A 23,505-nucleotide genomic window follows, 5' to 3' on the forward strand; every position below is an offset into this window, starting at 1 on the left:
TATATAAGTTTTTCCTGAATCTCGCCTTAGTTTAATTTCATAAAAGCAATGGGGAGTTGAAGTCAAAATCTGATTGTAATGATATTTTTCTGCATGTAATTGATAATATATTGGAAGGCAATGCCTGTACGTCTCTCTTGAAAAACGATTGAAAGGTAGAGTTTTTGGACAACATACAAAACTAAAAATATATTGTTAAACTTCATTTTTTATTCTATATATCTATCTTGTTGCGATTTTGATCATCTATATTATATAATTCCAAAGTTAGTCATGTACTTTTCATTTTCCTATAATTTTGGTCTTTTTATCCGAGAATGTTGATAATATACTGTACAAGTCATCGTCATTTTTTCGAGAAAAATATTAAATTACAAAAATAACGGATTAAGACTGAATTTTAACAATGTGCAATCAATGATCTATACTTGGTGGGGTTGTGGTACAAAATGTATGGCATCCACGTATATAATATTTCACAACAAGAATGTAAATTATGGGGCAAACATGATGGGGCCGGACTAGTGAATTATGATCACAAGTTCCAGCCCCGTGAATCACGTCTAGTCGTGTTCAGGTAAGAATTGTGTGGTGGATTTATTTTATTTCTCGATTTAAAATATGTTATTTTTAATTTTTCGACCATAAATTGTGCCTTAAATCCACCTCAATTATTAAAAAAGATAGGTTGAGGTCGACGTTGGTTGATTCTCTCTTATGTCGCACGATCGATTCTCGTATGGAGCATATTCCACACTAAAATAATGTGGAGTATGTTCTCGAGATCAGTGTTTGTTGTCATCTCCCTTGGATCTCTGTTTACTCGTGCATATCCTACAATTTACCTTTTCGTCTGGGTCCAGAGGAGTGGCGGAGCCAGATTATTATTTCTATCTGGATTAGAATTTTTTAAGATAACGTTGAGCTAATATTGGTAAATGGAGTCTCCGGACTATCAAAAAATTAGACTAAATTTTATATACAAAAAATAGAGGGAAAAAAAAAAAGATAGGTCTATTATAAAATAAATAAAACTAGATCTATACTTGCAAGGGTCGACCAATCGCGCGAATTATTATACTAGAAGCGTGCAAGCCTCATTAAACATTAAACTTGCTATATGTTTCATTTTATACTTGAGTTACAATATTATGTAGGAAATAAATTATTAATAGTATTAATTATTATTATATGTTTACGATTTATAATATATGATATATACAGAAAATTCTACTTTTAAACTTTAAATATGGTAAAAACGATATATTAATTTGAGCCGATTGAGAGATAAAAGAATAAAAGCAAAAACTTGTGTGAGACGGTCTCACGGGTCATATTTTGTGAGACATATATCTTATTTGGATCATCCATAAATATTACTTTTATGCTAAAAGTATTACTTTTTATTGTGAATATCGGTAGAGTTGACCCGATAAAAATTCGTGAGACCGTCTCACAAGAAATCTACTCAAAAATATAATTAATAATGGTTTGAAGACAATCGCAATAATTTAATGACATCTGAGAAACCAAAAAAATATATTGAAGGTTCATTTCACATTTGGAAAAATTGACCAAAATTGAAGTCATAAATATTAAATAGCTCGAAAATGAGGAGATCCAATATTAAAAAAAGGAAAAATCTTACCCATCGTAGAAGCCACATATATTTTTTCAGAATTAAAAATCATTGGATTTTGTAGAAGCCACATGTTTTTTTTCTTTCTGAATTATATATTTTTAGACTATTTATGCACGTAAAATTATCTCATAAGATTTTTTGTTTTCACTCGCAAAAATTCCAATTCCATGTTATTGGCATTTTGCATTGTTTAATTCGTTGAAAATTTGAATAAAGTATTCTAAAAAAATCTTGAATATGGTAATTTAAAGCCAAAACATGTAAACATTTTAAATTTGGGAATTTAAGAGGCCAAAATCCATCCGATATTAATAGATAAATTAGGGAAATTTTTTTTTAGCTTAAGAACATTATTATTGGTTTTTAATTTCCTCAATTTTCAAATAATAATATCTTCTTTATTTTTTTTTTCAAAACTAATAATATGTTTTTATAAAACCATGAAATTTAGAATCTTCTTATAAATTAGTCAAAAAAATAAGCGTAAGAGATCCCCATGTCCCCTTCGACGGATATGGGTGTTTCTTGCCAACACATGCAATTAAATAATTGTGTTCATTTATTGAAGATCGAGAGATCCAGAAAGCTTCACTCCACAGATATTATATGATCTTTATTTTATTTTATTTATTTATTCAAAAATAAATACAGAGTATGATAAAATTCAAGATATGTTATTAGTAATTAAACAAGTCTAATCAATACCAAATCGGAAGAAATCTTATGTAACATTTTTTTAGTAACAATTTGTGTACCATCAATAAATCTGATCACATATATTGATTATGAAAAATTAAAAGAAGTTACAATTCATTGATTAGAAATGTTACAAAGAATCTATAAAAAAAATAAGTCTATTGTGAGACGGTCACACGATATTTATTCATGAAATGAGTCAACATTTCTCATATTTACAATAAAAAGTAATATTTTTAGTGTAACGCCCCAGATTCGACTGGAGCTCATCACATGAGAACTCTAAAGTTAATAGTGTTTGACTTGAAACAATTCTGAGATAAGTGACCCACTGAGAAGTTTCTTAGGGTGCGTGTGAGAAAGACTTGTGTGAGAACCCAAATTTCCAGCAGCTAGCAATATTCAACAGTAATACAAAAATTTCAGCAGAAGCTAATAATTCCAGCAGTAACTAATATTTCAGAAACTGGTATTTTTTCAGCAGATAGAATCCATCAGCAGAAGAGTTCAGTAGCGCGAGATTTCAGCAGACAGCTACTGATTCTGCTTATGACTTGTAACTGAAGCATTTAACATGGAATAAAGGTGGTTAATGGCACATAATGACATATTCATTAATTGGGAGGCTAACAGTCAGAATTTTTGCCTATAAATAACACCCTCAAATATCTGAATTGGTGTTATACAAATCTTGAGTTATCAATTGAAATTCGAGCTAAGAGAGTGCTTTTTTCGAGCAGAAAAATCCAGTAGCGAGAGCAAGCGGATTCCAGACTTCAACGGAAACTTTCTAGTAAATTATTGTAAGTGGGCTTATGTATAAATATCTTGAAACCAGTTTGATAATTTCTGTTTTGAAGCAAAGTATATGTATTTGTGATATATGATTTTTGAAGTACTGAAACATAGTGAAGTAATGGTAGGAATATATATTCTGAAACATTCCTGATTACTAAATTCTGATTACTGATTACTGGCATCACCCATTAGAGAAGAGAACATATAGGAGACTGATATCAGTATAGCCATGAAATTCACAAACGTGCTCAGTGCTTGCTTGCTAAATTTTAAGTTCTGATTTATGTTCTGAAACATGTTAGTCCTGAATACCGATTCCTGTTCTGAAAGTAAGAGTTTCTGTATATTATTTGTATTACTGTTTCCGTTGAAAATGGTTTTGAAAATTGGGAGTTATGTCCACCTCCGCTTATTGAGTGACGACCATATCACTCATCCACCAAACTCATCTCAGATAAGAACAAGGAAGAAATGTTAGAAGAAGAAGAGTAGAATCAGTTCTGGGGCTGGTGAAAAAGATTGTTGTCTCTCGGTTCTAATTTATGTTTTTTCGCTACATCTGTTAAGACGTTGTTATATCTGGTTTTTACATTTTCGCTGTAAAACATTAGTTATTTGAGTTTGTATCAGAGAATGAAATATTCAATATTATGAATAAAAAGACCGATTTCTGAATTTTGTACTTCCGAGGCTCGTTGTTTCGAATGTAAATTTGAGAGCAACGTCGGTGTCGACCAACTTCGTCCCTGGGGCATGACAACTTGTCTTGGTACAATGTAACAGTCGTCGAATCTGACGTGTTACATTTTACATAAAAAAATAATATTTTTCATGAATGATCCCAAATAGAATAGTCGTATCACAAAATTGACTCGTGAGACCATCTCACAAGTTTTTGTTTATAAAGAATGATGTATAAGATTTTTTTGTGTATCTAATAATATAATTAGCTGCATAAAACTTGTCCGATAAGTAAAATTGATGCTTAGTCTAAGAGCATGTACACTAGTAGATCTTGTCATGTCGTCCAAGATTTATATATTTATTTATATGTAGTCAGAACTCGCAACCGTTACAATTCATTATGTACGAGATAAATCACGAACTAACATAAATAGTTTATAAACCACGCTAGCCAGATAAAAGTATTTTATATATATATGTAACGTAATATGATTAAATTTTTTTTAAAGACAGACCAACTTGATTGTTCAATACTATACTATAAAAATTAGTGAAATTGATCGATTAACAGTAGCAATTTATGTGATATTAAAATTGGAATGTGAAGTATATACTTTGAAGATCCCATAGTATATCATCATTTCACCGCTAAGTTGTGCACTTCTAACACAGTGAAAGTACAGCTTATTTCAAATAGGGTAAATTGGTGTTAGTACCTGAACCGAAAGGAAGTTTGTCCCAACTCCCTGGTGAGAGAAAGTTTATTCAAATATGCCAAATATATAGTCAATTTTATTTTAAGTTAATTGATCCCTGCGCTTTCAAAATGGTATCAGAGCATGGTTAATTTATTTCAAACACATGATTTATTATTATAAAGAAATTAAAATGTTTGAGGAGGAGAATTTCGAAAAATTATGAATCCGAACTTAGGTTCGAGAAAATAATTTACAAGATCTATTCTAATATTTTGGAATATACACAAGTTCATCTAACTATTGTTAGATATCAGAAACAGAAAGGGAAGCATCAGCACCCTCAGGTAAATTCTCAGGTAAACTTATGATTCAAGCAAATAAATTTCTGGAGATAGTGCCAGATTCCTCTAAGCTCTCTTCAGATCTAAGGGAAATCAAGAAAACCGTACAAAATTATGGCAACATGCTATATTTTGTACCTCAACGAGTTGAAGAAATCCTTAAAAACCAGGAAGAAATTCTTGGAATATTAAATGATATTCAAACAAGAATTCAAAAACTAAAACAACAATTAGGTTCTAGTAAAAGAACTTCAGGAGGATGGTTACCACCATCATTCGGTACCGAACCTTTGTTACATCAACAAGAAAGGCAAGAGTGGTGTCAAAACCATTGACTGAAGAAGAAAAGATGATCAATCTAATTAAATCTGTCTCAGAGAAGAAATTTATCTGATGACAACTTTAGAAAGGATTAGTCTGGAAGATCTACAAGAGTTGGCGGAATCTTTCGCAAATCTCAAAGTGGTAGATCTAAAGATGAACACAGCAGGAGGTGAAATAACTGCTATAACCTGGTCATCGACTCAGGAACCACCAAGGGAAAGTGTGGGATCTCAGAATGTTAACATAAGAGAACCCCAATCTGATTTCCATACTGGTGGAGGATCACACCCAGCGGGTACAAGGACAAGGAGAAGTCAAATTCCCTTGCACCAAACACCCTACGGGAAAACTGTTTTAGATCCGATACATCCTTACGGGGTTATGCTTAACCTTGATGTATTAGATTTCAAAAACAGAGAAGATCTCATAGATGATTGGACATCTTCTATGAGAATCGCAGCAGAAACACTTGATCTCAACAAAGAGGGATTCATTAAACTTTTAGAAATGAGTTTTATGGGATCAGTGAAAATTACTTGGGACATGAATTCATTAGAAATGAAAGAGTCAGTCCTGGCAGGAGAATCTCTGAGCGAGATAGCCGGAAAAATGGCTACCCTATTTAAAGCACAATTTATGGGGTTAGATTATTTTAACAGTCAAGATACAGAGAAGAGGAAGAAATATACTCAAGCTCTGTATAGTCTTGAATTGCATGATATATGTTTAGTGGATGAATACATTATGTTATTCACTAAATATAGATGAAATTCAGGAGTCGAAAAAGATATAGCTATGCAGTTTTTCTTCGCAAAAATGCCAAGTCCCTGTAGAGAAATGCTCATAAGGGAATACGTACCGGGAAATCCAGATACGTTGGCACGAAGAGCCTCTTTTCTTAAAGGAAAATTGGAAGAATGGTGTCACATGACAGCATTACAAAAGAATTACAAACGCTTAAGGGGTATCAACAAAAGAACTCCTTTGTGTTGTAAGGAAAATGATCTTCCAACAATTATTGGAAGTAAACCACAGAAGCATAAGAGGAAAAGTTTTAGGACTCATCCTTATGCTCGAAGTGGAAGAAGTTCTTGGAAACCAAGAACTATATGGTCTAGACAGAAAGCCAGATCTTATAAATCTGGACAAAGAAGCGGACCATCAAGAAGTAGGATATCATCCCAAGCATCGAGTACATCTCGAAGTACAGGAAAAACACCTACGAAGAAAACTTTCAGAAGATCTCATACTCGAGCAAATGAAAGTTTCAAGGATTGTAATTGCTGGACATGTGGAGCAAGAGGTCATATCTCGACCAACTGTCCAAAAAATGAAAAAAGTGGTATTAAACGCTTTGATCCAACCCCGGATATTGAAGAAGAAGTTTATTACCAAGATCTTATTCAAGTATACAGATTCGAGGACATTGCCTCGGATGAAAGTATATATGAAGAAGAAGAGGTCTTAAGTCAGGAAGAATCTGATGGAACAGAATCGGAATCTGACTGAGGACGAGGTGTTTCGACACGAAACACATGAAGATTTGTCTGGATTTTTCAGCCAGACAACAATCTCTCATAATATGGTCCAAAGGATCATGAGAGAAAATCCTACTCTACAGAGATATCAAGGATTCTCTGCAGGACAGGTAGAAAAGTTCTTAGTAAGTCTTGGCCTAAAAAACAGAAAGCATCATCTAATTTATAAAGTTTCTAGAAAGGAAATGACAATCCCGATGGAACCTACAGGAAATAGAATGGAGATGCAGTTAATTCCTTCTGAAGAAATTAAGGAGGAATTACAAAAACTCAAGATAGAAGTAGCAAGGACTATGTCCTGGATTCATATTGGAGCAATCCAGATTATGATAAAGGCTACTTTCAAAGAAGATATAGATTCACCTATTGATATTGCTATATGCGATAAAAAAATGGGGAATCTACAAGATTCAGTACTGGGAACAATCTCAGGAAATCTCTTTGCAGGAAAGATTGTAGGAGTAATCTACCCAAGGATAGCCTACAACTTGGCAGATCGAGATTTCAGCCGAGCCTGGACATTACATCAGAATTTCAAGGAAAAGAGGCTGATGAAAGAAGGTAATAGACCATATTCTATTACTTATCAGATTTCATATGCTCTATCTAATACACATCATTCTGAGTTGTTTATTAGAAACAAGTTCATTGAAATACCCGAGATATTCGGAAAATTTGCCCATGTAATTTATCCATAACGAGTTGAGTCTCCTTTAATACAGGAAACAAATATCCAAATACAAGACAAACCGATTCTACAAAGGAATCAAAGTCTTAAATTTGAATCAAGAAGACGATCTTTTCAGGGAGATAGAATTACGAGTTACAGGTGGGGAAAAACGCTTGTCATAGAGACCCAACAGGAGCTGAAAAGTTTTTCTACAATTGAAAAACTTAGATGCCCAGAAGGGTGGAAGGAAATAGAAATAGTATTTGATATTACAAAGCAAAGAAATCAATTTCCTTGTAATTCAATATACTATTTGGAACAACCTGTGATAGGAACTTACCAAGGACTGATTAATATCAGAGAATTGGAAGTTCATATTCAAGGAATTTCAGGAAAAGAATCAGATTGACTGATTCTTGGACTAGAGTTTCTCGAGGAATACAAACCTTGGAAATGTCTAGAATATAGAATGGAATTTATGGCAGAGGATAAAATGTGGAAAATCCAATGACCACAAGCCCATTTTCCATATACATTCCAGTAGGAATGTTATATGAACAATATAAAGCAGAATATTTTGCTGCTTATATTGATTCAGGTGCTGGAATCTGTACAGCAAAACGAGGAGTTTTTCCAAATAATTTGGAAGAAGAATTACCAAAGATTGTTGGAAAAGATTTTTCCAGAAGAATTTTAATCTTATGTAAGGGGATTAAGATGACCGAAATCATGATTGGCGGTGCTGGACAAACACCTTGGTACAAGATGAAAACACCACCAATTTATTTTCATGATACAGGAGCTGACATATTGTTAGGAAATAATTTCCTACAAATGTTCAAGTACTATACTCAAGAAAATGAGACTAGACGATTAGTGTTCACAACACCCTGTGATCACAAAATCATAGTCCAGAGACTACGAGAGGCATTTTACAGAAAATTGCCAATCCAGTTTCGCAGCAAGCGTAGTGATTCAGGACAACTTCTGAACTCAAAAATGAAGGATTCTAGAAGGTTTGGAGAAACAATGCTTCAGTTAAGAGCAAACAAAATACTCCAACCAGAAGATATAGAATGCCTTAAGATAACTCTACAGAAGAATGAAGTAGAGTTTGAATCTAAGGTATCATTGGAAGATGTCAAGAAAAAGATCAAAGAAAATTACAATGAAGATCCCTTGGCATGGTGAGACAGAAATCAACTCAAAGCTTGCCTTAAGATAAAGGAAGGCAAAGAGTATGAATTTGTCCGTTGTAAGCCTATCCCAATGAATATCATTGATCAAAGGGATATGCAGATTATAATCAAGAAACATTTGAACCTTAGTTTAATCAAAGCAGGTATGTCACCATATAGCAGTCCAGGTTTTCTGGTAAGAAATCATGATGAGATAAAACAAGGTAAACCCAGATTAGTTATTAATTACCAAGAGATTAATAAGATTCTGGAGTTTGATGGGTATTTTATACCTAGTAGAGAACACTTGATTAGTTGCATACGCAACGCCAAGATATTCTCTAAGTTTGACTGTAAGTCTGGATTTTACCAAATTCGGATGCAGAAAGAAAGCAAGAAATTCACATCTTTCTCCACACCTCAAGGACATTATATTTGGCAAGTATTACCAATGGGATTGGCTAATTCACCCCAGATATTTCAAAGAAAAATGGATAATCTTTTTAAAAATTATTTTAAATTTATGTTTGTTTATATTAACGATGTGTTAATAGCATCTAAAAATATGGATGAACATGTTAAACACTTGGAGATTTTCTCTAAGATTTGTAAAAAAGAAGGACTGATTTTATCTGAAAAGAAAGCAGTCATTGCAACAAGAAAGATTGAATTCCTCGGAATTGAAATCGATGAGTCAGGAATAATTCTGCAAGACCACATAGTCGAAAAGGTGCAGAATTTTCCAGAAAGTCTCAAAGACAAGAAAAAACTTCAAAGTTTTCTAGGAGTTATTAATTTTGCTGGGATGTTTATAAAAAACCTAGCAAAACACAGGAGAGTGTTTAGTCCATTATTGAAAAAAGATGCAAGATTTATTTGGACAAAAGAACACACAGAAGGACTTGTCTATTTAAAGGAGATTTGTAAAAATCTTCCAAAAATGGCTATTTCTCAAGACGAAGATGATCTGGTATTATATATCGATGCCAGTGATCATTGGTGGGCAGCAGTTCTTACTAAGCTCACATCAGATGGAGAACATCCATGCAGATATTGTAGTGAGTTATTCTCAGATGCAGAAGCCATCAGATGGCATATCAACGAGAAGGAATTTTATGCAGTAAAAAGGGCTTTTGAAAAATGGCCATTATTTTTACTTGCAAAGAAATTTCCTTTGAAAGTTGATAACACACAGGTAAAAGCTTTCTTAAGGAATAGAATTGAGTCTAAACCTGAGAAAACCAGATTATTAAGGTGGCAGGCACTATGTCAGAATTATATTTTTGATATTATGATAATAACATCCCATGAAAATATTATTGCAGATTTTTTAACAACAAGAGATGGACAGCGGTGATATCGATGCCATCATCAAGATGCAGAGGCATTTGAGGGAACACCTTGAAATGCTTCAAAACGAGTTTAACAAGCTAGTCGTAAATGCAGAAGTTGCGGGAAGACTACAACAAGCCGATAAGAGAGTTATCTCTAATCGAATTACAGGATGTTTACAGGCTTATACTCAGTTTTGGTCTGTAACACAAAGGCATATCCTCCAAGGCATTGAGAAGCCATTGGTTTCCCAAATGGAGAGTTTTCGAGTACAAGACTCTATACCTGGAGCAGAGGATTCAAGTACCCCTAACACAAGTGTTAAGTCGGGATCATCTCCAAATGAGTCGGCTGAAACAAAAATTGAGACTCCTGATCCTTATCTTGAGTCCTCAAGTCAACCCTCCACCTCGGGGATTGAAGAAGGAGAGATCAACCTTAGGCCTCGTACTGACAAAAGCAAATCTAAGGTTGGTACTAATGAAGTTGCTATTTCTCCATTTCAAGTTTACCAACAGAACTGGGAGAAATTAAAAACAAGAGTTGGCATTAACCCAGCTACTAATAGGGTTGATGTTTCAGGAAAATATCCTAGGGTATGGATGAAACCTAATTCATATCCCAAGGAGGTCAAAGTCTGGTATGAATTCGGGGCTCTTGCCTCAGTTTATACCACCTCACCCAGCTTTCCGAAAATTTCAGGATTACCTAAATGGATTCAGGAAGCTGTTCATGAAACTTGGGAGAATAACGATTATTTGTCCAGAGGAGATGTTTTGGAGCTATGCTTTTTCAGTGCAGCACTAGAACCAGCAGGGAAAGGTTCACATGAAGCCTTTCATTTCATCAAGTTAAGGAGTCCAGATACAAATATTCATAAATTTATCAAGGACCCTCCGACAGAAGAAACACCCCTGGTTGCTTCAATTACTGAAGACGGTTTTTCAACCAGAAGAGCATGGGGTTTTTGGGTCTGTCTCACTGAGATGGACAAAGTCAAGTTTCCATTCAAGTTTTATCAAAATTCTTTGAATGGATCGTTCCTGTTAAATACAATAATAGGAAAAACTACAAGTTTTGCAGAAGAAATATTTGAAAAGAAAAGAAATCTTCTGTGGAACAGCAAGCTGCCGGCAAGTAAAGAGACTCGTCGGAAATTCTGCAATATGGCACATGTGGGAAGATGGTCAGAAAACATCTGTCTTGAATGCCAGAATCAGAAAGAACCGGAGTTCGGTAAAGGTTTCAAACCGAGATCTGATCGAAAGCATTTTACCGAAACAAGGACAAGCAGGGAAGGAACACAATCACATCGAGGAAACAAAAAGCCAAAGATTCCTCGACAAAGTTAAAAGAAACATATGATCATCCCACCAAGAAAAGAAGGATCACCATGTGAAAAACCATGTGAGAGGAATTAAAGGACCACCAATAATTGGTGGAAAAAGAACAAGGACCACCAATAATAGGTGGAAAAAGAACAATGACCAAGGACATTGGATTCCTTATCTTTAAAGATAATGAAAATCTGATAAAAAGACAAGAAAATTGGACCCAAGTATCATACTATAAATAAGAGTAAATGGGAACCAGTAAAACATACCAGAAAGAAACCTAAAGAAAATGTATTACACATATCTAAAGATTTTAAAAAGAAGAATCAAGTATAAGAGAAAAGAGGCGGATTCTCTTAAATGGCTAGTCCAACGATTCCAGGAAAAATGAGATGAGATTACCGCAGATCTCTTACATACTCATCGTTACTGGTATCTTGGAGAGGTAAAAGAAGATGAGAAGTTAATTTCTAGATTAATAATCTAGAAAAAGACAGGAACATCTCAAGGGACCACTCAACCACTACATGGTCCATGTGCAAGCTGTAAAGGTTTATGAAGATTTGAAATCCGAAGTTCAAATCCGAAGAAGCCTTCTATAAATAAGGCAGGAAGAAGGAAGTGAAGATCATCGAACATTTTCCTCATCTCTTTCAACAATAAATTGTAATATTTTCTCTTTCTAGTTTATGAGTTTTTCAAGTTCGGCTACTATTAGTAGCTAAGCAAGTTCCTCCTCCTCTACTGAAGGTTTCAATGTAATAATAAATGTGTGTGTTTGAATAAAGAGATCTTTGCTCTTAGCCCCTCTCATGTATTATTTTCAACATTTTATCTTTTACCATACACTCTAAGGTAGGAAACGAATTAGAGTTGTGCCAAGTGCTGCTGAAGGAATCTGCGTCGGTAACCATCGGTTGCGATCGCGTGGTTGGACTGTGAGGAGCAGTCTGTAAAATACGGTGGATATAACCCGGTGGTACTCCGGTCAAAGAGGTATAAGATTTAATTTATTTTACGGAAGCATGATGAGCCATTATTTGAAAAAAAAAATCAATTATTTAAAGATAAAGTTGATGGGTAATTTGGGTAATTGGTAAAAAGAAGGGAGTGAGGAGAAAGACAGGGGTCAAACAAGAACTGAAGGCAAATTTCTCCTTCAAATAATAGAAAGTAGTGTAGCAGTAGCCCCATCCATTCAACACCCAAAACGAGAAAAAAGATAACAAAGTTCTCATAAATGGCTACAATGTTAATGCGTAAACTAAATTTTATGATCAAGCAACCCAAAAATCTTGGGACTTTTGACAGGAAGCTGGCTTCAAAAATTTCACCTTCATCTTCAAAAACCCTTATTTCTTGCTCTGCGACTGCGCCGTCTTGCGATGAAGCATTATTGAACCGGCGCTCCGCAAATTACAAGCCTCCCATTTGGGATTTCGATTTTATACAGTCGTTGAGCAGTGAATACGCTGTAATATATGTAGTTTATATTGGTGCAGGCTAGCTGCATGTCTTGTTGAAGATTTCACTTACTGAATTCTCGTGTATTTTCTGTAGGACGAGAAGTACGCGACGAGATCCTGTGAACTGAAGGAGCAAGTGAAAATAATGCTCGAGGGTCAAGATTTGTTGGCCATTGATCAGTTGGAAGTGATCGATGATTTACAAAAAATGGGAATATGTTACCATTTTGAGGAGGAAATCGAGAAAATTTTGACGTCCATTTATGAAAGAAGGTATGCCAAGGAAACTGGGGATTTGTACTCCACGGCTCTTCAGTTCAGACTCCTAAGGCAACACGGTTTCCTTGTCTCTCAGGGTATTTTTTTTCGATTTACAGCTAAATCTGAATCAAGACTCCAAATATTAGTTTTTATATATATATATATATATAATATTAATTTCAACAGCATTTTCTCAAAGCGTTGCCATGAAACACCCTAAATGAATACAAAAAATGCTAGCTAGGCTTGTCGATGAATTGCAGAGATATTCAATCGTTTCAAGAATGAGAAAGGCGAATTCGAGTCTTGTCATGGCGAAGATACTAAGGGATTACTCCAATTGTATGAAGCTTCTCACTTGTTGACAGAAGGTGAAGAAACCTTGGAGGCAGCAAGAGAATTTGCCACCTTTTTTCTGCACAAGAATCTTGAAGATCAGGGTAATGGAATTGCTGAAAATCTATCTTTGTTGATTTGCCATTCTTTGGAAATGCCACTTCATTGGAGGGTCCCAAGGCCGAATGCAAGATGGTTCATAGAAGAATATGGGAGGAGACAAGATATGAACCCTATTTTGCTTGAGTTTGCAAAATTGGATTTCAATATTGTTCAAGCAGCACACCAACAAGAACTCAAGCATGTCTCAAGGTACATGATCATAAACTCTTATTCTTCTATGAATTTGGCTCCAATATATATAATTAATTGGTTGACATGATCATTTTCTCGTCGGCATATACGATACACAATTTTTTTTTAAAGATGTTGTTTATCAAGAAAAAGGACAGGTATCATAACTCGAGAAGGCTCAATTATTTGCTCTATCGTGTCAAGTTTTGTTTTAATATATATATATATATATTGAGCTTTTGGCCTTTCTCGCAGATGGTGGAAAAGAACGGGGCTTGTTGAAAAGCTGCCTTTCGCAAGGGATAGACTTGTGGAGTGTTATTTTTGGAACATCGGTTGGCTCTCCGTCCCTCAAAATCAATATTCAAGAATTACTCTTTCTAAGGTTAATTCGTTAATAACAATTTTGGATGATATATTTGACGTCTATGGTACATTGGAGGAACTGCAGCTCTTAAATGATGTCATTCAAAGGTTAGGATTCGAAACTTTAAATTACATTCACATAGCCAAGGAAAAATAGTTTTTTTTTTTCTACTAACTTGTTCAATTTTGGATTTTGTTAACTAAATTTTCAAAATTTGTCTTTCATACAATAACTTTTAATTTCAGTCATTTTGTTACAATTGCTGAGGTGTACACAATGAAAATATTAACATCACATAGAAAATTGCTGACGTAGTATCGAAAATTGTTTACTTGTTAGATTTCATATCAACAATTAGACCAAAACATCCGAAAATTAAAATTTATTATATCAAAACCAAAATTTGAAAATTTAATGATATGAAACTCAAAAATAAACAAACTAATGAACCAAAAAAATCATTTTCCCCGTAGACAAAGATAAATTGAAATAAAGGACAATAAAAACCAGCTTTCGAAAATATATAAATGTAATGCCCTGGATTTGATTGTTGTCCTCATTTTACTAACACATGTTTTTCAAACGTGCTTATGTCATTATTCACATACATCCTAAGAAACTTCATAGTGAGTCATCCATCATATAATTTCTCCAAGTCAACCACTCTTAACGTTGAAGTTCTTATGTGATGAGCTCCCGATAAAAATATGCATCTTGTTGATATAAGATTACCAATCATATATTTGAAGTCATCTTCAATTGTACAGTCTCACACCTGTGTAGTCTTGGAATCACTCTCATTCCAATGTGAGATCGGTTTATTCATGTTTTTTTCGTCTAAAAGCATGTCAGGAGCTGCACATTGTTCATGCAACCTCTTGGCAATGGCGATCACTCCACACCATCTTCGGTCCCGGGCGTCACATGAAAATTTCCGAATGTTACAATAAATCCATTCCGATTCTTTGTTTAAAATCTTATATTATGTTAAGCATAGTTGCATGGGAACTTGGACAATAGCAAAATCAGTCAGCTATAATTTGGCCTAATATTGATTTTAGACTTTTAACTGGTAAAATTTCAGTTTTTGTTTGATAATTTGATGTTTTTGTAATTTTAATCATTTTTTCGTTGAAACACTAATATAACACCCGCTACATCGGCAATACACAACACCACATAAGTGACAACATGCATCATATTAGCAATATCTGGTGTCTTATAGTTTTTCAGGAAAAAACTTACTAAAGAAACAAAGTGTGTGAATTAACATTGAAATTTGACCAGTTAACGTTCAAAATAATCTAATTTATAAAACCAATTTAATAATTTTTCTTTTGGAACAATGGAGCAGGAACCAATAAATGATGTCTATCCATCCATTACCAGTCTACCACTTTAGTTAAAATAAGAAAAAAGTTACAATTTTAGTCAGGGACGGATCCATAAATATGGGGATATTATTAAAAAAAATTACACTATATCGTTCAACAAAGTTGTGCCCTACGAGATTTTAAAACATAAAATTCATCAATAATAGAATTTACATCAATATGTTGAGCTAAATCTCGTTCAATATAGAGTGTCAAACAATCGACAAGAAAGTCATCCTCCATTTTATTGCGAAGTGCCATCTTCACATGCTTCATTGCTGAAAAAGTCCGCTCAGTAGTGGTGGTAGACACATGTAATGTCAAAACAAGATGAATCAATCTAGTCAACATAACGTAAACATTTGACCGTCCACTCTCGATCAATTGCTGACACAACTCAACAAGTGTAAAAACCTTTAAATTCTGCATCACATCAAGTTTATAATGTATCAATTCATACTTCAAAGCAACAATTTCTTGATCTGTGAAATCTCTAGGATAAAACTTCGTTGCAAGCTTGCAAATATCATCACTGTTAAATGAGTCAAATGAATTTTTAGGATCTAAAGCTGTACTAAGAGAAAGAAGTTCCACCGATGACTCATTGAACCGAGTATTTAACTCCATCAAAATGAATTCTATTGCTGCATTAAAAACATCAAAGTGGTAATGATGTTCTATTGTAGTTTGCCGACAGGAACGTCCAATCTTATATAGACAATCAAGGTCAGGCACATCAATTTCATTTCTTGAGCAAAAAACTTTAACTTCCTGAAGAAATTTGTTCCACCCACATTCTCTAAATTCTTGAAGGCTAGTTTTGGTAATAGTGACAAATGTAATAGCAGTCAAAATGTCTTGAGATTTTCTTTGAAAAAATTGACAAAGAGTATATGTTGTTCTCATAATTTTATGCATTAAGTGCAAAATAAACACAAATTCAAAGCTTGCCATGTTTCTGTAAATCCCCCGAACTTCAGCCTTAACTCTTCCATTTGGAAAATGATCACTGAGAACTTCAAAAACTTTGCAAGTTGCAATGTGTAAGAAATGTATTGTTCGACAGATACCACAAATAATAAAAATATCAGAATAGGATGTAAAATAGTAAATTGTGTTTAATCAGAATTAAGTGTTGTGCCAGATGTTACAACATCTTGGACAACATGCAGAGGAATATTATATTTTGTAACACAAATTGACTTTAAATAAATAGATGGACGAGATTAAATATGCACAAGTATAAATACTTGTGCGGTGCCTTATGACAAAAAATCAATCACTAGAAAACCAAACTGTTTATAGAAACATATCACTAGTGATTACAACAAAAGTCAATTTCCTCAACAAGTTGAGAAAACAAATAGCTTTCTAAAAAAAATAACCAGAATAAAATGTTAACAAGAAAGCAAAAATGTGATGTCAAAAGAGAATCCACGAAAACGATCTTCAGCCAACTTCTTTGCGGAAGTTGTCTGTAGATGTTCCCAACATTCAAGGTAACACACAATCAGCACTCTTCAACAGCAACGGCTTTGAGAATTATTTTGTCCTGAAAATCTTTACTTTGTGTATGTATGTATGATCGATATAAAAGCCGCCGCTTACCAATGTCCTTGACCTCTTATTTATTGATGAATACTTTTATCTCCATAAGGAAACCTATAGCACAAGGGAAGTAAGAGTTTTATTAGGAATAAACTCTTTTAAACATGATATCATATCTCATCAATAAATAACATATCTTTAAATATATTTGAATGATTATCTCATTATCTAAGAAAGGCAAAATCATATTAAATATTTACTTATTCAAAGCAACAAGGAAAACATGTTGTCAAAGAAATAATTTAAGTCAAGAAATATATCAATCAAATTCGGAAATAATATTTCCCTTCAATCTCCCTCTTTTTGCCTTTCTTGGACAAAATGAGATCAAACTTTATCCTTGTTTAGTTCAAATCAACTCCCCCTGAGTTAAAGAATTTCTCTCCCCCTGAATAAAATATTGTTAGCAAGGGTGTTGTTAGTGGTGTTGGCAACATTCAGAACAACACCTGCATCATTTTATTAGCAGTTCACTTAGTAAAGATATCAGGTGCAGAGCGAAACATAGGGAATATGATTACACACCAGGAAGCATGTATAAGGAACTAACACAAAAACAAGATAACCAAAGATAACCAAAATCAAAGAAATTGAACCAGAAACAAGAACATATTCAATAATCCTCATCCTCCTCTTCATCATCACTGTCATCCTCTTCGCTGTCATCATCCTTGGTCCCTGATGGACCAGCATCTGTTTGATCATCTCCCATTTTTTGTCCGGGAAAGTTACCTACCTCCAAGATGAGCCTGAGGTCAGCAGCCAAATTCTCATAATATGCCAAGTCTGCCTTAGCCTGGGAAATCTTTTTAAGAGCATGATCAAGGTGAGCCTGAACTCCAGCAAGATGAATCTTGACATAACCATCTGTTGGTCGATGAGAGGTGAAACTTGTAGAAGGCTCAGAAGTTGGAGGTGCTGTGGTAGAGGCGATCCAAGGAAGGTCAATCTTTCTATTTCCCTTGAAGAAAGCAGGGGAAATCTTCAGTAATTCATTGGCAAGTGTGGAGTGTTCGGTGATGTCTTTAATGAACCCTTGTGACTCCAAAATGCCATAAATGAGAGAGGAAAACGGGAGCTTGGATGACTTCATGCCGCCATGTGCATATTGCATGATGGTATAAAAAACCAGATGCCCAAAGTTCAAGCTGGAGGTGCCAATGGCAAAAAGAGTCAGTGCCTGAGACTTAGTGACCACCGTGGTGTTGGTGGTTGATGTCCAGTTGCGAATGGCGATCTTGTGAAGAACTGAGTAGAGGGACGTAAGAGTGGCAGCCGAGACCTTCTCGGGATGTGCAGGGAACTGGCGAATCAGTCCACCAGTCAGGGTGGAAATCACATCATTAAGGTCCGGTGGAGGGCCTTCAGCAATAACAGGTGTGCTGTAGTAATCATTGATGATCTGCGGCTCAAAGTTGTATACCCTATTCCGTACAAAAACTCAACCAAATTTGGCCGATCGCGCATCACTTACGCTGGGTGAAAGGTTGGCGTAGAATTCAAGTATCACTTTATGGCAATAAGGAAGTGCAGATGAGACGGTAGAGAGCAATCCGCGGGATTTGAGAAAATCGATTAGATTGTTGCGAGCGAAAGCTTCCATGTCAGCATTTCATTCTTCAAGAAGAGCTCGGTTGGCGTAGAGGGACCAGTTTAAACACGCCTCCTCTGTGTAGAACATGTTGTTAAAACTGCTTGACAGGTCATAGTCGCTGAGGTCGATGTTGTCCGAGGAGGTGTCGTCATCTGATACAACATCCATAGGGGCAGGTGCAACAACAGGTATCGTATCAGCAGAGACACTGGAATCTTCAGAAGCAATGGAGCCAGATGGTCGAGTAGCTTGTTGGCTCTTGAGGTTTGCCATAAATTGGACCAACGTGATTTCCTCATCACGAGGTGGTGAGGACATTGGTGGAGGAGGATGCGGTGCGTTCGTAGCAGAATTAGTGGAGTCACCGGAGGAATCACTGCTGTCTGAGGGCGAAGGAACTGTCTTCGTACGAGCCACAAATTCATAATCTCCATCAGCAGAGTCATCACCCGAGGTGTGCTCAGGGTCAGCAAGTGAAGGTCTGCTCGTCCCCTCACCCTTTCGACGAAATCGCTTTGAGGTGGTCAAATCAGGGTTATACCCTGCCTGTCTTTTGGAGCGACAAACTTGCTGGCGCGGAGGATCGAACACCTGAATTATTGGTGGATTATCAACATCAAAAGCATTCCCAGGTTCACCGGGAGCAATAAATTCCAGAGGCTCGGGAATTAGAGCAGCAGGAATGATCTGCAAGTTCTGGACAGGGGGTGTTGCAGCAGATGTTGCGGGAGGTGAGGAAACATCCTCTGTATGGCCCATTTCGCTTCGGATATCGTGTGGATCAAAGCCCTTTCCTGCCATTTACACGAGATAAGTTGCCAGCAAAGAGGAGAATCGACAATTTTTGGGGAAAAGTTTTACAGAAAGAGGTTGCGGGAAGATGGTACGGAAATTCAAGAAACAATTAGGCAGATAAAGATGAATTAGGCTGTGTAAATAAATGAGATAAGTATGAATGAACAGTGCAACGGTAACAAAATCAAACAATCAAATGAGTCCAAACGGTAAAAAAAATGATTCACTCCACAGAATTCTCTCCCAACGGTAAGAAAAAAATGGCAATGATTAAGAGCTTAACACCTTTTCAGACATTACTGAGCCAATTTTAGACAAACAACTTTTCAAAATTTCCAGAGATAACGCCACATCGAATATTAGCACCACTAGACAACAAATATCACATAGATTAGAAATTGTTGCAAAGTCTGGATTTTCATCGAATTTTACTTTATTGAAATACTCATGTCCTTTTGGCACACCAATATTCACGATGATATGTTTATGCATGACCTATTTATGCCTAATAACAGAATGTAACAAAAATATAAACATGGAACAAGTATGAGATATATTTACAGATGAGGTGTTGACATAAATGTTGGCAACATGTTCTGACAACACGCACAATTCTAAAGAAAAGTTTTCAATTTTACTTCACACTTATCAATTTTCTGATCATAGAAGTGGCAGCTTCCACACTAGAAGAGCAGTCTTCAATGGACTCCTCTAGATAACTTTTTCCATTTTCTTCTATTTCTGTGTTTATACTTAGAAGGGGTAGCTCCCACACTTAAAGTCCAGCCTTCATTGGGCTACTTTAGGTAGCTTTTTCCATCTTTTCTTCTAATCACAGACCCAACAATTTTAATAATTATACTTTAATCTCTCGGGTTACTTGTCACATTGATTAGAGATAAGTGACCATTCTTGAAATCTTTAGTGACAAAGTTCACATGTATAGGTGTGAAGTTTTTAGAATGTAACAAGGAATTGTAAGTGCATCAGAAAACTATGCCACACAGTTTCAACACAACATATCACAGTATGTATGAAAATGCTGAATGTCTAATGCTTAAAGATGCACATGCATGATAGGTGTTGTCCGAGATATTGTAACATCTGAGACAACATCTATGAATGATCAGGCAGAACACATGCTGAGAGATTTCCTAAGGTTGGAGAACCTCTCAAAGTCTAATGCTTTTGTGAATATGTCAGTCAATTGGTCATTTGTATCAACAAATTTCATTCGAATCAATCCTTTCTCAACTAGATCTTGAATAAAGTGATGACCAATGTCAATGTGTTTAGTTCGAGAGTGTTGTATTGGATTTTTTGAAATGTTTATTGCACTAGAATTGTCACAATACACCACTAAGGGTTCACTCTTAAAGCCCATAATATTCTATCATTTGATTCATCCACAAAAGTTGAGTGCAAGCACTTCCAGCTGCCACATATTCAGATTCAGCAGTTGAAAGTGAAACACAATTCTGTTTTCTACAATGCCATGATATCAAGTTATTTCCAAGATAAAAACAGCCTCCAGAGGTACTTTTTCTATCATCTAAATCCCCTGCCCAGTCAGCATCTGAGAACCCTACTAAATTCGAGTTGGTGTCGTGTACCATAATCCTAAGTCAATGGTTCCGGCTATGTATCGTAGAATACGTTTTACGGCTTTTAAATGAGAAATCTTAGGATTAGATTGGTATCTAGCACACAGGCAAACACTAAACATTAAGTCAGGGCGGCTAGCAGTCAAGTACAGGAGACTTCCTATGATGCTGCGGTATAAGGCGTTGTCAACATTTTCGGCAACATCATCTTTGGATAATTTTTCATTTGAACCCATATGTGTCTTCATGTGCTTGGTGTTTTCATTAGCAAATTTCTTTATCAAGTTTTTAGCATACTTACTTTGACACAAAAAGATGTCATCATGCATTTGTTTGATTTGCAAACCAAGAAAGAAACTTAGCTCACCAACCATGCTCATTTCGAATGTGGCTGACATGCACTCAACAAAATTATCAGCATGCTTTTGAGATGAGGAACCAAAGATTATATCATCAACATAAACTTGACAAATAAGAATTTCACCTTTGGATTTCTGAATAAAAAGGGTATTGTCTACCTCACCTCGTTTGAAGCCAATTTCAAGAAGATATTCTGTTAGTATGTCATACCATGCACGTGGTGCTTGCTTCAAACCGTAGAGGGCCTTCTTCAACTTGTACACATGATTCAAATTATGTGGATCTTCAAATCCTTTAGGCTGTCTGACATATGCTTCCTCACACAAGGTACCATTCAAGAATGCACTTTTGACGTCCATTTGAAATAATTTGATTTTCATGTAGCATGCAATGGCTAGCAGAAGCCGGACTGACTCAATGCGGGCAACAGGAGCGAAGGTCTCATCAAAATCAACTCCCTCAACCTGTGTGTACCCTTGAGCAACCAACCTTACTTTGTTTCGAATGATGTTCCATGACTCATCAGTTTTATTTTTAAAAATCCATCTAGTTCCAATTATATTGACGTGGTCAGGAGGTGGAACTAGATCCCAAGCATCATTTCGAACGAATTCATCAAGCTCATCATGCATAGCATTGATCCAAAACTCATTTTTTAAGGCTTCGCCAACATTTTTATGTTCACATTGAGATACAAAACATGAAAATCTAACTTGTGAGTAAGCCGAGCTCATGCATATAAGTCCAGCCATTTTTCGGTAATCGAATTTTTCTTTCTTTCGAGTTTGGACTTCACCTTGCACATTCACAATTATTTGAGATGATGGATGATTTCTCTGAATCTTACTCGGTATATTATGTCCATCATCTGCTGTGTCATCATCACTATTTGCTTCGTCATCAAATTCAGTGACTTCAGTGTCACATGTTGTGCTATTGCACCATCTGGGGCAACACTTGCATTTTCCAGTATGGTCGGATTTTCCAGCAGATCATCAACGTCATCCTCAGCAGTTTTCTTCTTGAGATCTGCACAATCACCAAAAACAACATTAATTGATTTCATAATAGTCCTTGTTCTTAGATTAAACATGCGATAGGCTCGACTATTAGTGGCATATCCTAAAAACAGACACTTATCACTCTTTGAATCGAATTTAGCAAGTTGATCCATGTCATTTAAAGTGTAACAGATGCATCCAAATATATTAAAATATTTGAGATTAGGCTTCTTTCCCATGATTATCTCATAAGATGTCACGGTTGAGCCACTTCTCAAATACACTCTGTTTGAGATATTACAAGCCGTATTTAGAGCCTCTTCCCAAAAATGCTTTGAGATATTCTTTGAGTTCAGCATCACCCTTGCCATTTCTTGAAGTGTTCTGTTTTTCCGTTCGGCAATTCCATTCTGTTGTGGAGTTTTTGGTGCCGAAAACTCGTGTGAGATACCTTTCCTGTCACAAAATGATGAGAATGAAGAATTCTCAAATTCCTTACCATGGTCAATCATGATTCTTCTTACCTTCAAACCATGAAAGTTTGTGATTTTTGTGACCAATTGTTTGAACACACTGAAGGTATCCGATTTTTCCCTAATGAAACTAACCCATGAAAACCGTGAGAAATGATCAACACATACGAAAGAATATTTCTTACCTCCAAAGCTTTCGACTTCCATAGAACCCATAAGATCCATGTGAAGTAACTCCAGACAGCGTGTTGTCCCAGATGTTGACAACACCTGGTGTGACATGCGAGTTTGTTTACCTTTTTGACACTCATCACACACATAGGGTATTCCAGATGAAAGATTGGGCATACCTCGCACTGCCTCGTATTTGCTCAGATTCTTCAAGGTTTTGAAATTAACATGGCCGAGTTTTTGATGCCAAAGGTCAAGTTCAGTGATTTATGCCCGTTTGCATGACAGTTTTTCACCAATTTGGTAGCAATTGTCCGAGGACCTTGTGCCTGTCATGATGCATATGTTAGATTCATCAAAAACTTCACACACATGCTTATTAAACTTAACATGCAAATTATCATCGCATAATTGACTTATGCTTATCAAGTTTGAGTTTAGTCCTTCAACATGGAGCACATTGTGGAGCGTTGGTAGTCCTTCGACGTTCAAAGTTCCCTTTCCAACAATTTTTCCTTTGGCTCCCCCTCCATAAGTTACTCTTCCACATTTTTGTTCAACATAATC

The 23,505-nt window shown here is 35.6% G+C and overlaps 1 protein-coding gene across 2 annotated transcripts in view; it reads left to right on the forward strand.

Annotated features, from left to right (window-relative positions):
- The first annotated feature begins 4,396 nt into the window (after positions 1-4,396).
- Positions 4,397-23,505, forward strand: part of LOC142527659 (terpene synthase 10-like) — a 28,619-nt gene continuing 9,510 nt past the window's right edge. The window contains exons 1-5 of one of the 2 annotated variants that reach the window (XM_075632523.1): positions 4,397-4,528; positions 12,413-12,709; positions 12,796-13,057; positions 13,226-13,610; positions 13,848-14,066. In XM_075632523.1, coding sequence (XP_075488638.1) covers positions 12,476-12,709; positions 12,796-13,057; positions 13,226-13,610; positions 13,848-14,066 — 1,100 coding nt within the window. In that variant the 5' untranslated portion in view covers positions 4,397-4,528; positions 12,413-12,475. The remainder of the gene's footprint in view (positions 4,529-12,412; positions 12,710-12,795; positions 13,058-13,225; positions 13,611-13,847; positions 14,067-23,505) is intronic. The other variant, XM_075632524.1, reaches the window with a different exon arrangement.

This window comes from Primulina tabacum, chromosome 15 (assembly GCF_025594145.1).
Source record: "Primulina tabacum isolate GXHZ01 chromosome 15, ASM2559414v2, whole genome shotgun sequence".
Taxonomy (NCBI): domain Eukaryota; kingdom Viridiplantae; phylum Streptophyta; class Magnoliopsida; order Lamiales; family Gesneriaceae; genus Primulina; species Primulina tabacum.